Source organism: Aethalodelphis obliquidens, unplaced genomic scaffold, assembly GCF_003676395.1.
Source record: "Aethalodelphis obliquidens isolate GAN/ISIS:26980383/991018 unplaced genomic scaffold, ASM367639v1 scaffold69, whole genome shotgun sequence".
In the NCBI taxonomy this organism is placed as follows: Eukaryota; Metazoa; Chordata; class Mammalia; order Artiodactyla; family Delphinidae; genus Aethalodelphis; species Aethalodelphis obliquidens.
Window position 1 is genome coordinate 2,519,866 of NW_020838013.1, and position 15,192 is coordinate 2,535,057.

Here is a 15,192-nt window from a genome sequence, read left to right on the forward strand (position 1 = left end):
AAACAAATCTTCTAAGGCTTGCCCCGCCCTGCTACCCGGCTGCGGAGGCAGGACCACCCCCACACCTCAATCTCGGTAAAACGAGACCTACAAACAGGCCCCTTCTGGTCCTTAGTTTCCCCAAGTGAGGAGGGGCAACACCGGCCTAGCCTAGACGGTCTGTGTGTGTCCCCCGCCCTAACACTCTCCTTACTCTGGACCTAGCGCAGCCACCTGCTGAGAGACCCTTAAACGCCGCAGTGGGGCGGGGTTAGGGGCGGAGTCAAGAAGCCGCCAACCACCCAGAGGCTCCTCCCCCTTTTGAGTCTGGCCCCCAACCGCATGGATCTTCAGTAGTCCTGGAGGCCTCGGCCTAAGTCCCAGCTCCCGGCCCGGGTGGGCCCCACCCGGGCGGATGCCACGCCCCCGGCCAGCCTAGCAGGCCGCTGACCTAGTATGGACACAGCACTGGGAAGAGAGGCGTGGAGGATGACGCTTGGAAGTGGGCAGGAGAGTCCGGGCCCTGCCCCCACAGGCCGCCCCCCCCTTCTGAGGGGACACACCTGACAAGGGTGGGGGTAAGGCGCGGTGACTGTGCAGCTGCTATGCCGCCCGGAGCTAAAAATATTTCCCAACAGACAGAGGAGTAAGGAGGCTCCCAAGGAGAACCAGTTTATTGGGGAGTGGGTAAAGTTGGTCAGAGCCATAAATAGGAGCGGGCGGGGAGCCCGAGGACAGGACGGGAGCAGTGTCCTTAGTCACGCTGAACACTGGGATCTCAAGGCTGATGGGAAATGGGGTTCCAGGAAGAGGTTTAGAGATCTAACCCCAGTACCCTACCCTCTGGACGAGGAGCTGGAGCTGGCCCAAGGGACTGCCAACAGACTCAGGGGCAGGTTTGGGTCTGGTCTAGAGGCTCAGATCTTCTCATCAGGTGCTGGCAGGCGCTGGCGGCTAGGCTCCACGCCCCAGATCTCCTTGGCGTACTGGGCAATGGTGCGGTCGCTAGAGAACTTGCCAGAGGTGGCTATGTTCCGGATCACCATCCGCGTCCACTCTCTCGGGTTCTACAAGCCAAAAGGGAGCTAGCTCTGCCAGTGGGGTCCCCACCTACCACCTCATCCCAACCAGGGCCACCAAAGCCCTGCCAGCCCCTGGCCCAGGACCCCTCACCTTGTACAGGGCACTGACTCTCTCCTGGCATTTAATGTACTCTTCATAATCTGCAAAGACTTTAAACCTGGAGGGGAATGGAGAATCAGGAAGTTTCATGAGGTCAAGGGCCAAGCCCATCCTGTCCCATTGGATTTCTGGGGACCTGAACAGTGATGCTGCTTCCAAAGGAATCTAGTCCCAACTGCCCAGAAGCCCTGTCCAGCCTCCCCACCGCACCTGAGCCCTACTGAGCCCAGCAGCCCCACGTGCGCAGTTTCCTGGCCGGCCAGCTCACCGGTCATGGTGCATGAGCATGTTGACAATGTCCTTGAACAGGTCGGGCTGTTTGGGGGAGAAGAAGCCACTGTTCAGCTGGTCAATGATGTGCCGAAGCTCTGGAATTCGGTCACAGTATTCCTGGGCATTGTACCTGTTGGGGAAGAGCTGTAGTCAGTGCCCTGGAAATGGGTTCCTGGCTCCTCCTCCTCCAGCAAAAATCCAGGAAGTTCCAAGCCCCAGGGTCAAAACCCAGGCCCAGCCTGCTACTGCCCTCCCCGCAGCTGCCACACTCCCTCTGGAGGTCTTTCCAAGAGGCCCCCTCCCTTCTCAGCTCAGCTTTTCATCCCCCACTTTGTGGATGAGGAAACTGAGGTCCAGAGAGGAGAGAAAGGTAGTGTCAGAGCCAAAGGCCCCAAACCAAGCGCTCTTCTTCCCACACACCACCACTGTCTCCCAACAGGTTTCTTTCCTTCGTTAATGGCATTTCTCCCCCACCATCCACAGTCCATCCCTGGCCTCACTTTCAGGCCCCAGAAGGAGCGAACAGGTATATCGTGAGGAACATCCTTAAGTTCAAACCGTCCAGCCAAGCTCATCGCTGTGCCTGGCACCAACTTTCCTCCAGTGTCCCACTTCCTAAGGCAGCACAATCCATTCCTGAGCCACCTGGGTTCAAATCTCTCAAGACCAGTCTCATCTCTTTCCTCCCTTTCTCTCTTCCAACCAGAAACCAAGTCCGCCTCCTCAACAATGTCCCTAATCCCCATCCCCAGCAGTGGCCTGCTGCAGGGGACTCCCCCTGCCATCTGGTGTCAGCCCCACACTGGTCCCCCACCTAGACATTGTCCCCTCCAGTCAAGCCTCCTGCAGCCAAAAGTGTCCATCTGGAGCCTAGTTCTGAACGTGTTGGACTTTGCTCAAAACATTTCACATTTCCTTCCTGGTCAAAGGACCAAGTCTGCCACGCTTCCAATGCAGGGGACACGGGTTCAATCCCTAGTCAAGGAACTAAGATCCCACATGTCATACGGTGCAACCAAAACAACAACAACAAAGGACCAAGTCTAAACTTTCTAGTCAAGCCCCACAGGAGAAATTCCTAACAATATTCAGTGCCAGCTCTTGTAAGCTGTTGGTGGGAGTGTAAACTGGTACCAACTTTCGGGAAAACAATTTGACAATGTGTATCAGGAGGCTTAAGAACTCATACTTTTTACTCAGAAATACCCCCTTCTAATAATTATCTTAAGGAAATAATCAGAGATGTGGACATCAATGTAAAAGGTTAGTCATCACAGGGACGTTTATCCTAACAGACAGGGGAAATCAACCTTAATGTCCAACCATATGGAACTAGTTAAATAAGTTATGCCATGTACATAAGATAGAATGCTATACAAACATTTAAAATATCTTGAAGACTATTTAATGACATGGAAAATGCCTCACCAATGTTAAGATAACAGGATTCAAAACTGTACATGCATTATTTCCAACTTTTAAAAACTATATACACGAAGAAAAAGAGAACTGTGGCTTTAAATCTGGGTGATGAGATTATGGATGACAGTTGTTTTATTCTTTGTGGCTTTGTATATTTCTAACCAGTGAGCATGTACTGCTTTTATGAGAAGAAAAAATCATATTTTAAAATGTTAAAAATGTAATGCCAGGGGCTTCCCTGGTGGCGCAGTGGTTGAGAATCCGCCTGCCGATGCAGGGGACACGGGTTCGTGCCCTGGTCCGGGAAGATCCCACATGCCGTGGAGCGGCTGGGCCCGTGAGCCATGGCCACTGAGCCTGTGCGTCTGGAGCCTGTGCTCCGCAACAGGAGAGGCCACAAGAGTGAGAGGCCCGCATACCGCAAAAAAAAAAAAAAAAAAAAAATGTAATGCCAGGAAAATGTCTTCTCTGAAGATCTATGTTTCTGACCACAAGTACAGATATAACTACTGTACTCATATTTCCCTTTTTGCCATGGCTGCCAGGGAGCTAAGAATTTCACTTTACTTCCAATTCCAGAAATAATATTATCTCTGAGGGTTGGTATTATTTTCTCTTCCTTTCCCTTCAGTTCTCTGTTACTTCTTTCTTTTCCCATTTCATTAACTTTATTTGTTATAAGTCACCTCAAAAGTTTTCTAGACTCGTGATGGCCATAACTAAGACCTTGTGCAGCCTGGACCAGCCTTTCCAGTCATGCCTCTTGCTCCCGGCTCTACCTCCAGCAGTCGCACCTTGGTGCCTCCTGCCCACAGACTGTGAACTTTGCAGCCCATACCCTTTCTGGTCAAGCCTTTCCACGTCCTCCACCCGCATGCCGAAGATGAAGAAGTTCTCCTCTCCCGCCTCTTCTGCCATCTCCACATTGGCCCCATCCATGGTGCCAATGGTCAGAGCCCCATTGAGCATGAACTTCATGTTGCCAGTGCCTGAGGCCTCAGTGCCCGCAGTAGAGATCTGCTCGGAAAGGTCAGCAGCCGGGATCACTGTGCGGGGGGGCAGCAGGGGACAAGCTCAGCTCCAGGAAGAGCCCCAGACCAGCTAGAGGCTCTGGAGTTAGTCTGGCCCTAGGCCTAGCCAGATTCAGAGTCCCCTCCACCCCAACGCTCCACTCTTAACCAATTAAGTCTCTCTCTCACTGCCCCCCACCGCCCCGCCACCTCTTGTTGATATTTGAACATCTGGGACCTAACCTGGACTCCCCCCACCCCCCAGCTCCACTGTGTGATTTAAAGGGCACCACTGAGGCCCATCTCCCCTATAATTTCACCCCATACCACCATTAAAGGGACATCCTCATGATTTGAGTATTGTCCTCTCCAGATTCTTCCTTAAAGTGCAAGCACCCTAAGAAGAGGAGATTAATATCTCTTCCTGGAACTGAACTAATCAGAGCTTCCCTAGGGTCCCCACTGGCGGCATTCCACCTTTCTCGGCCAGTGAGACTCGGTAGTTCTCCAAGAAGATCAGGCGTAGGCGGTCTCCCACCACCGGGTCGTGGTTGACCACATCCCCAATGGCTGTAATGAGTTTGATGATCATCTTGGCCATGTGGTACCCAGGTGCAGCCTGTGGGAGCACAGTCTGGGGTCAGCTCCACAGCCTGACCTCCTACCCCCATCCTGCAACTCAGCCAGGCTGACCTCAATCTGGATATCAAAGAACCACAGCCATGGTCTGCAGCCTGGCTTCTCACCTTCCCTCCAATCATCACAGTCCGAGGCACAAAAAACTTATTGGGATCCTTCTTGATGCCTGTGGAGAAACAGAGGGATCCAGTGAGTGGGCCAGGTTTTCCTTCTAGGCAGTAACACCTGACAGCACTCATCCAGCCAGGGCTGGGCTGGGAGACAGTAGCCCTGACTTGGGCAATCACTTGCTTTGTGACCTCAGATCTGTCACTTTCCTCCCCTTCTGAGCCTCAGTTTGCCCATCTGTGAAATGGGGATAATTCCACGTCCCAAGAGTTATCCTGAGGTCAAAGGAGATGTTGATCAGGAAGTATATAGTATCCTGGGAGGTACACAGAGGGGGGAACCAGGAGCCAGAGGGAACCCTGCCACTCACGGTTGTACATTGTGATGACATGGAGGCAGTTGAGGAGCTGGCGTTTATATTCATGAATCCGCTTCACCTGGACGTCGAAGAGCGAGTTGGGGTTGATGTGGACTTTGTATTCCTTCTCTAGGTACGCAGAGAACTTTAACTTGTTTTCCTGAAGTCAGGGGAGTGGAGAGAGCTCACCAATAGGCCTCAGCCTCAGGAAATCCTACAGTCTCATTTCTTTCCCAGGAAGGTGAGGATAGAAGTCTCCCTTGCTACCTTTATCCACTCCTGCATCAGGGCAGACATTGCTAATCAATGTCAGCACTCTTCCAGTGAGGTCAGATGATGCCTTCCCACCATGGACTGACTCCAGGCAACTTCTACCAATGGCCTGAGTTTGCAGAAGAGATGAGCTCTATCGGCCATTCCTGACTCAGACATCCGGCCCCTCCAGCACCCTCCACTCAAGCCCTGGCACAGGAGTCTGTCCCAGATTGCAGCGCTCCTCACCTGCTTCACTTTGGCCACATCCCGGATAAAGGCTTCATCGTCCACATAGGAGAGCAGTTTGCGCAGCTGGTCCAGGTCTGCGATGTAGTCCTCCCCGATGCGCTGTGGGAAGATAGCTCTCAGTTAAGCCCATATCCCTCCTCCGTCCTCCCTCACAGAGGGGTCCCTTTCCAGGTCAACCAAGCCCCATCCACTGCAGACAGCTCCTTCCTCTGCAGCCTCCCAGCTGGGGGGTGGTACATGTATGTGCATCTTTCCTCCCCTCCTGACCTTGAGCTCTGATGGCTGACCCCCATCTGACCCCACAGGCCTTCCTCTTGGCCTTTTCCTCTGACAGGCATTGACCTCAGGGCCCCGCTCCCACTCTCTGCCCCTTTCTGGTCTCACTCCAGATGTGACCTGCTGATAACCCCTCCATTAGACTGTGAACTCCACCAGGTTGACCTTCATAGCCAGGGCTTCCATTCGCCCACAGGCACCCTCATGCAAGTAAGAAAATGGTTCCCCTTCTCCAGACAGATGCAAGGCTTGGGGAACGCAGTGCAGGATGGACTTCAGCCCTCAGATGGGTGCCCTACAGTGAACCACATACACAACCACACCCAGATGCTCCCTGCGGTGACCGTGTTGACCCCTACTGGCCATACGTGAACGCTCACCTCAGCAATGACTTCTGCCAGCCCAGGGTTACACATAACCAGCCAGCGCCGAGGAGTGATGCCGTTGGTCTTATTCTGGAACTTATGAGGCTCTAGCTCATAGAAGTCCTTGAAGCTATAGGATGGGGTCGGGGGATCACCAATCACCCCTGTGGGATGAAGGCCTCCTCCCTGGGGCCCCTACCCTGGTTTCTTGATGAAAGGGGCCTGGAGGGGAGGGGGAGGGTGCTGTGTGTAAGAGGGGTCATCTGGGGACAGGACTGGACTGGACGGCAAGGCTATGATTCTTGTAAGAGCAGTGCCACCCATGGAAGGGGCCAGCTGAAGGCAACTGTGAATGGCCGGTGCCGGGCAGTGAGGGGGTGAGCGGGGGTCCAGCGGGAGGGGCGGTGTCTGGGGAGCGGGTCTTACGTGGTCTTCTTGAGGATCTCGGAGTGGATGCGAGCCACGCCATTGATAGCATGTGAACCGGCGATGCACAGGTGCGCCATGTTGATGCGCTTCACCGCGCCCTCCTCCACCAGCGACATGCGCCTCAGCCGGTCTATATCCCCTGGGAACGCAGCCGCCACCCGCTGTGCCAGGAGAGCCCAGAGCTAGGACGGGGACCCAGGACCCAGGTTTCCAGCCCCTACCCTATCCCCAGGTCTCTGTCCACAGCCCTCCCTGCCAGAGTCTCAGGAGCCATGCTTTCCATGCCCTCCACGCCCCACCCTCCACCCCACGCTTCCTCCACTCACATTAAGGAAGCGCTGGTTGATCTCATAGATGATCTGGAGGTGCCGAGGCAGCAGGGTCTCCATGAGGTGCACGGGCCAGCGCTCCAGGGCCTCGGGCAGCACCGTGTGGTTGGTATAGGCACAGGTCTTCACAGTCACGTCCCATGCCTGACAGATGGGATGGCGAGGAAGGACCCCCGGGCTTAAGCCGGACGGCTCTCCACACACACTGTGCAGCCAAGAGCCCTGGCCCTGCCGCTGCCGCGCCAGGTTCTAGGACACCCGCCCTCTGGGCCTCACACTGCCGTCTGTGCAGTGGGGGCTCCACCCACATCTTTCCACTCCCCAGACTGGGAGGGGAACCCTGAGATGCAGAGGGTGAGGCAGGGGTGCAGGAGGGGCCCTGAAGCCCACCTTGTCCCAGTCCAGCCGCTCCTGGTCCACCAGAATCCTCATCAGCTCGGGGATGGCCAAGGAGGGGTGGGTATCATTGAGCTGGATGGCCACCTGGGGGCGGGGGGGCATTGGAGTCAGTCTGGGCTCCAAACCAAGGCTATGATTGCTGTCCTTTGCCCCTTCAGAGCACCCCCCCCCAGGGCCCCTCATGGTTCTAGGGTTGAGCTGGGGGTGGAGGCCCTCACGGGGGCAGGTATGGGGCAGGAGGAAGAGGGGAGCGAGGTTCTATTGAGGATCGCGAGCAGATCCCCCCACACCCCCCCCCAACACCCAGCCTCCACGTCCTCATCTGTAAAATGGGTGGTTCAGGCTGAGACTGGAGGGAGGAGGGATGGCACCCATCACAGGAGGTGTAGAGGCTGGCCTTCCCTGGGGCCTGGTACCTTATCCGGGAAGGCGTCGAAGCTTGTGCGCACAGGGTCTCGGCAGCCGAACTTGGCGGATTTGAAGCGGCGGATGATGTCCTGGAGCGTGGCAGCCACTACGAAGTACTCCTGCTTCAGCCGAAGCTCTTTCCCCTCAAAGAACTGGGGACAGTGCCAGGCAGGGTGGAGTCAAGGTGGTGGCCTAACACTGCTGTGGGTGTGGCCAGGGGAGACTCCCACCCACACCAAGATTCCTGAGCCCCGAGCTGCCCCACCTCAGGGACCCAGGGGTCTTTCTCCCACCAAGAAGCAGCAATGTGGATGGTAGCAGGAGGGAGGGCTAAGGACCAGGAGGAGTATTGTGGGTGTTACCAGGGAGCGGCTCATCCAAAGTGCCCCACCCTAACCTGCTGCCCCCAGGACTCAGGCATCCTCCCACTTAAAGAACTTGGGGGAAGAACAGGACACACAGGGGCCAGCAATATGCCTTGGGTGTGACTAGGGCATCGGCAAGTGTCACTCCCCTTCTCCTGCCCTCTCCCACGCACTCTGGCTTCCTGTCCCCAGCCCAGGGGGTAACGTACGTTGTCGTTGGGATACAGGACACGGGAGATATTCTCAGCCAGGTTGCGGTCCAGCACAGCCTGGATGTAGCCACCAACGTTGACTGAGGAACGAATGTGGGGACAGGGTCAGGCTTGGGTCGAGTGTGGGCCGGGGTGGGCAGGGGCTGCTGACTTTGGCTGAACTCACAGTCCTTGAGGTTAAAGTCATTGGGGGCCTTGGCAGACCACAGGCGCATGGTATTGACGATGTTGTTGCGGTAGCCGGGCACAGGTGTGTCGTAAGGCATGGCCAACACCACCTGCAAGGCACCCGGTATTGTGTCAGGAGGTGGGCATCTGCCATGCCCAAGAGGCCCTGAGAGCCGGAACTCCGTGCTCTGTCACTGCACTCCCCCAACTCCCCACGCCGGGTTCTAGTCCCAACTCTGGGTGACACAAGCAGCCCCGCCAACCTCTCTGGACCTCGTCCATAAGGAGAGGACTTCCCAGTGCCTCCCCACACCACCGTGCCCCTCCTTGCTGGGCTGTTGTGAAGATTCCAGGAGGTGGGGATGAGCTTGGAGCCCAGGGCGGGGCCCTGTTGGTGGCCACTCCGCCATGATGGCGATGAGCTGGCCGCTGGCCTGAGCACAGTCTAGAGGACACTCTGGACTCATGGAAGGGCTGGGGGGAACCATGGGGCCTGGCTGAGGGCGTCACGGAGGTCAAGGCCATCCAAAGGGCTTATGCCTGGTTGACCACAGGGCTAATTAGCAGTGACTAATGCTGGCCCCACCTCCCACAATTAGCAAACATCAATAATTGCTGCCCATAGCTGCCTGTTACCATGGGGCGGGGGCGCACCCACGCCTCCCTCCCCAACACTAAGTAGCCCCTGATTGGAGCAGAGTGAAAGCTGCAGCTCAGAGAGGGAAGGGACTGGCCCAAGAGCATAGAGCTAGGCGGGCAGCCACAGCCCTGCTGGACCTTGGCGTGGATGACAGCAGAACAAACTCTAGATTCTGAAAGCCTAGAGGTTGCTGTGCAGCCATCTGGAGGCCGGTGACCTGCAGCCACAGCAAGACTGGCCGAGCTGGAATTTGGACGCCTCGCTTAGCTTTAGGCTCCCTCTAACTTGCTCTGTGACCTTGAACAAGTCAATTGCCCTCTCCAGGCTTTTAAGTTTCTCCCCTGTCCCCATTTCTGGGCTGTTGCTTTGTTTCCCATCAAGCCCCCAGTTCAGATGTGCAGGGGAGCCAAGACTCCGTGATTATTCTTTGATGAGTCTTGTGGGGTGGTGGAAAGGAGCCAGGTCAGGGGAGAAGCACTGGTAGAGCACGGTGGCCTCTCTCCTCCTCCCAGGCTCTGCACTTGGTCTGGCTCCCCTGTGACCCTGTCTCTAGCCTCTCCTAGTTCTAGCTGTGTGACCTTGAATAAGTCACTTAACCTCTCTGAGCCTCAGTGGCATCCATTATAAAATAGCACTAGGTCCAGTAGCCTCCAGGCTCTTTCCTTGTTTCTCCCTGTTTCCTCTAGAACCTCCTCCCCTCTCCCTCACTAGATTTCCCCACCACCACACCCCACTCCCTGACTTCCCCCTCACCTGCGTGTCCACCCACTTGGCCCCCTGGTTGGTGTGCTCCACTCGGCCATAGAAGTGCACAGGCAGTGTGCACTCGGGTCGGGCCTTCTCCCAGGGGTTGCCGTAGCGAAGCCAGTCATCAGCCTCCTCCATCTGAGCCCAAGGCAGGTCAGGGGAGAAAGGAAGGCAGTGTCAGAGCCAGGCTCACACCACAGCAGGTGGTGAGTAGGCCAGGAGCAGTGGCCCTAATGTGCCCTATACAGGGAGGGTGTAAATGAAGGGCTTTGGGGTAGGTGGGCCCCTGGTCTGGTGGAATATCCACGGGGACACTGTGTATGTATGAGAGTCTGAGACATTCCACAGGTATGGACCTCCTATCCCCAGAGCTAACAACTGGCTTGGGGCCAGGGGGAAGGGGCAAGGATGTTTTCCACCAAGGCTGGGGCTGGTTCTGGATCTATGTGCAGATGAATGAACAAATAGGGGTCTTCTCCATCATCATAATAACAAGGTCAGGGCCCAAGGTCACTCACCTGCCAACCCCCAGAGATCTTCTGGTTAAAAATCCCAAACTCATAGCGGATCCCGTAGCCATAGGCAGCCAGGCCCAGTGTCGCCATGGAGTCCAGAAAGCAGGCTAGGGGTGTGCGTGGAGGTGGGTGTCAGAGACACGGCACAAAAGAACCCTTCTGCCCAATCCCCTGCCACCATGCTCACTTACCCGCCAGCCGGCCCAGGCCCCCGTTGCCCAGCCCTGCGTCCTCCTCGACTTCCTCCAGCTCCTCCATGTCCAGGCCCAGCTAGAGGCGGGAGGGTACGGCAGGCGTCAGGGCCAAGGGCCAGCAGGTCAATCTCCCAAGCCCCAAGGCTTGCCCCTCCCCCACACACCTGGTAGGTGGCCTCATCACAGGCATTCTCCAAGGCCAGGTTCACCATGGTGTTTTGTAGCGTCCGGCCCATGTAGAATTCCAGAGACAGGTAGTAGATCCTCTGCCCGGAGAGACAGGTGGGGAGGTGGAGGGGAGGGCATCAAGGCCACCCACTAACATTCAGCCAGGCGCAGCTGGGCCTGCACCTCTCATACTTCCTGCCCCACTCCTAGGCCCCAGCATGTTCCAGCCCTGCCTCCATTTCTCCCCCCTTCTCAGGCTTTGGGACCCAACAGGCAAGATTCTGGTCCCAGCATTTCTTCTGACTTTGGACAAATCACTTTTCTTCTCTGAGCCTCAGTTTCCTCATCTGGAAGATGGGGCTGGCCATATCTACCTCAGGGGTTAGGAGAGGTGCCTAGGAGAGGTAGGAACTCCTTTCATTGCATGCAATCCTGCCAACAGCCCATCAGGGAGTCAGAATATAGGGAAGCACCTCCAAGTGCTCCCCAAAAGGGAAAGCCAGGCCCAGAGAAAAAAGTCATTGGCTCAAGGTCACACATGACTCAGGGCTAGAGTCGGCCACCTCCCGTCCTTGCAGAGGGCCCCCTGGCTCTCAAGCCTCAGTCCCAAGAAGAGGACAGAGAGCTGCCAGGATCTAGGATGCTGATGGTGCCTGGTCTCCTGGTTCCCTGGGTCCCCTCCCTGGCCCTCCCCCACGCCTGCCCAGAAGTGTCAGGTTGCTGACATTTACCAGTGACCCCAACAGACATTTGATCTCACCACCCCAGCTGCGCCCCATGCGCTGCACCAGCACACACACCACGCACGCATTCAATGATATGTCCTTCCATTTAGGGTCCAACCCAGGCCACAGGGATCTTCATGTCCCCCAGAAGCCCCTCCATTCTCTGAGTGAGCCCTGGGCCTTTGCAACCAGCCTACCTGACCCGAGCCCCCTGACCTGCTCCCATCCCAGATTTCTCCCCCTGGGTTGCCCCAGCAACCCATTGCACCTGGCACCCCTGGATCCTCCAACCTCAGGAACCTGGAGTGACCCTTTATTTTGCTGCAGAGAGCCCTGACCCCAGGGAGGGGCTGCCACTTGGTCAAGATCTCCCAGCCCCCAGGCAGGGCACCCAGCCCATTCCCCTCCCGGGGTGCCCCAAGCAGCACCTTGGGGTCCTTCTCGTAGTAGTGCTGCTGCGTGCGGAGCCAGCGGCCCACGAGGTGGTCACGCACAGTGTAGGCCAGCGCAAAGTAGTAGTCTAGAGGGGTGGCCACATTGCGGTCTTTCACGAGGGTGAAGTGCAGGTGCCGGTTGAAATTCTTCTTCAGCTCGGTCACATTCTCCACGCCGGCCAGGCCACGCACGCTGATCTGCTTTCTCCTCTCCTGGTCTGTCAGGGGCCGGGACATGGCTGCGGGAGGGCGGGCTGGACTGACTGTGTGGACAGGCGGGCGGCCTGAGCAGTGCCTTCAGCCAGGGAGTGGAGATCCCCAGCCGGCTGGTGCTTTAAAGCCTGGCTCTGGGCAACATGCCCCGCCTCCTCCCTCGATGGGTCGGTCTTGGCTTGGCCGCTCGGGGAGCTATTTTGGGGTGAGGGGAGGAGAGGAGGGGCAGGGAGGGCCACGTGGCTCATTCGCAGCCCTGCGCTGACCCACTTCCTCCAGGCCTCACACACTGGGGTCTGCTGTCTTCTGTCCCCGTCCCTGCCTTTTGCAGGGTCAGAGACAAGATGCAGCAGGCAGAGCACTGGCTTGAGGCCTTAGGCTTGACTAGAGCCTCTGGGCTGTGACTTTGGCTGAGGTCGCCCTGATCTGGGCCCCTCTCCTGGGTTATAGATGAAGGATGCAGCCTGATTGCGGGCCCTCAATCAGGACTCCTTGGAGAGGCTGAGGGCGCTGTCAAGGAGAACAGGTGACAGGAGGCCCAGCCTCCATCAGAGCAGCTTGACTTTGGTTCTAGACCTTCACGCAAGAGGCTGCAAACCACAGGCGGGATGCCCTCTGGTCAAGCTTCCACGGTGGCCCTGCACCCGGGTGGGGAGGACACATGTGGCAAGAGGGGCCAGGATTCCCCACAGGCTGAAGGCCCAGGTGCTGAGGATCAGGGTACCCCGAACAGAAGAAGGGCAGCTAGCAGAGGACACTGGGTGGCTGGGAGAAGGGGGACCGGGACCCCGGGTTCCAGGGGTGGTATGGGGAGGTCGCCTGAGGCAGGGCCCCTCCCCGCCCCACCCCCCCACAAAGTCACGTCACTCTGAGCTCTCCCTGTTGCTGTCCCTCAAGGACCTCTGAAGTGACCTTTTGAGAGGGACGGTCAGATTACAGGCCAGCTTTGGCTGGAGGCCACCAGCCTGGAGCAGGGGTCCCTGGGAACTGCAGTCCTGTGGCCCACAGGGGTAGAACTGAAGCACCCCCTACACAGACACACACACACATTGGCCAGTGGCATTAGGTCTCCCCATGACGCAGCTGCCAGGTGACTGAGTGAAGGCCTTCTCCCATTCATTTCTCCCACCTGGGGCCTCACACCGGACAGGCCTGAAGAGTGGGTCAGAAACGTATGGACCCCAAGCAGGGGAAACTGCGGGGGTGTGGGGATGGTGGTGTGCTGAATTGGGCGATTGGGATTGACATGTATACACTGATGTGTATAAAGTTGATGACTAATAAGAACCTGCTGTATAAAAAAAAAAGTGGGCCAGGTTCCCAAATGTGACTTCACCCGTAAAATGGGAGCTCCTGCACCCCGGGAATGTTACACCATTCCTCCCCAGGGCCTGGCAGCTACAGATCCTTCCTTCTGCGGCTTTGGCTGCCCCCAGTTCACTGCTGGTGTCCTAGCCCCAGCACTGATTTGCTGTGGGAACTTAGGCTGGTTGCTTTACTTTTCTGAGCCTTGAATTCCTTCAAGAAATGTATACTCTCAGGTGAGAATATAATTCCCTGCTTCCTCCAGCCACTGCCTCCTAGTCTTGTGGAGGCTGACCTCAGATCCTGCTTTGTTCTTTGAGCAAAAGGAGCCCAGGGCCTGGAGCTATTTCAAAGGATGCCTGGGCTTCCTGGGGCCGGGCGGTGTGCCGGTGGAAGGGGAGAACTGGGTGCTCTGGTCTGAGGGCCAAGAAAGCAGGTCAGAGGCCGGGACAGCAGCAGGATGCTGTCGAGTCTGGTTCAAGGAAGGCCAAGCTGTTTCTGAGGACTCTCTGCGCCACAGCAGACCCAGCCCTGGAATTACCACCCTAGTATGGGGGCCAAACCCCAAGTCTTCCAAAGGCCAAGCTCTGCTCTACCCCTACTCCCAAACAGCGTCTGTTCTGGTCTTCCATAGTGCGTGCTCCAGAGCAGAGAAAAAAGACCATGAAGAGAACACCAAAACACAGATGCCATGAGAACACAGAAACCTTCCTCTTAAAACGTTTGCATTTTAAGTTTTTTACACCTTGTATTTCAAAAGAATGCCTGGTGGCTCTCAGGTCTCACAGTTCCCACCCTCAGCCTTTCCTCCCGGGCTGTGCCTCTGGGGAGGTTCACCCCACCCTCCACCAAGCACCTGGTCTCTGCGCTTGGCCAGCATCTTGGGCTGCCTGGCCCGTGGTTCCTTGTGGAGGGCCGGGTAGAGCTCAGAAGCTCCTTGGTACAGTTGTCGACAAGGTAGCGCCAGTTCCCCTGTTGTCACCTCATGCCCCAACTGTGGCTGCGTGCTCTGGCCACACAAACCTTTGCACTGACCCCTAATTTTCCTGCCACTATGGACCTGCTCCTAACAGAGCATTCCTAGCTTCTTATCCTGCTCCCCATGTCAACTCAATCCACGCCCCCTCCCTGCTCATCAACTTAGTGCTCACCCCGCCCCTGCACTCAAGGCACTTGCTGAACTGGGACACATCCTGTTTCTCTTGGGAAACAGATGTACTTTGAACTGGTTTCTCCAACTACCTTTCTTGTGGGCTCTTTCGGTCTTTGTTGCGTCATTGGCACCCACTCAAACTTTCCAGTCTTTTCCAAAGGTGACGCCACCTCAGGAGACCCTCTTTTATTTTGCTTCCCCCAGCCCAGCAGGATGGAAACTTGAAGGCTGAAACTGACCTGTTTCCCCAAGTCCTTCTCCCCTTTCACCCCCATTAGTGTTGCATGCATAGATTTTAAAGAACCCTGAGAGCACCTTCCCAACCTGAAATAACTCAAGTTGTTTACATCCGACTAGGTTTCTAATCAGAAATCCTGCCTCCTTCCCGGGACCAATCTTGGGTTCCTCCAGAGCCCTTGGCTGGGTCTCAGTAACACAGCCCTGACGGTGACCTTTCCCAATCGACATTCCTTTCACCACCCTAGCTTTGAGGGGGTGGGGAGACACTGCTGCTGCAGCAGAACAGAAACAGGGTCAAGTAGAGGGCTCTTCTCTACCCTAGGTGTCCAAGGCAGGTGGGAGAGCACTTCTCCCTCCCGTTCCACCACAAAGGCAGGTGCTTGCTGTGGTTCCGAGGGCCAAGCCTTCCTGCTGTCTCTCTTCCATTTCAGG

The 15,192-nt window shown here is 56.6% G+C and overlaps 1 protein-coding gene across 1 annotated transcript; it reads right to left on the reverse strand.

Moving 5' to 3' along the window:
• Positions 1-614: 614 nt before the first annotated feature.
• On the reverse strand, positions 615-15,051 carry PYGM (glycogen phosphorylase, muscle associated). The gene is made up of 20 exons (XM_027089967.1): positions 11,844-15,051; positions 10,687-10,788; positions 10,520-10,598; positions 10,332-10,435; positions 9,820-9,951; positions 8,425-8,536; positions 8,256-8,338; positions 7,690-7,833; positions 7,265-7,357; positions 6,872-7,018; positions 6,543-6,706; positions 6,132-6,246; positions 5,473-5,574; positions 4,984-5,131; positions 4,613-4,671; positions 4,344-4,485; positions 3,695-3,902; positions 1,430-1,564; positions 1,153-1,219; positions 615-1,046 (listed from the first exon to the last, which is right to left on the reverse strand). Exons 1-20 carry the CDS (start codon positions 12,084-12,086, stop codon positions 897-899), a joined length of 2,529 nt encoding a protein of 842 aa, XP_026945768.1. The 5' UTR covers positions 12,087-15,051; the 3' UTR covers positions 615-896.
• Positions 15,052-15,192: the final 141 nt, after the last annotated feature.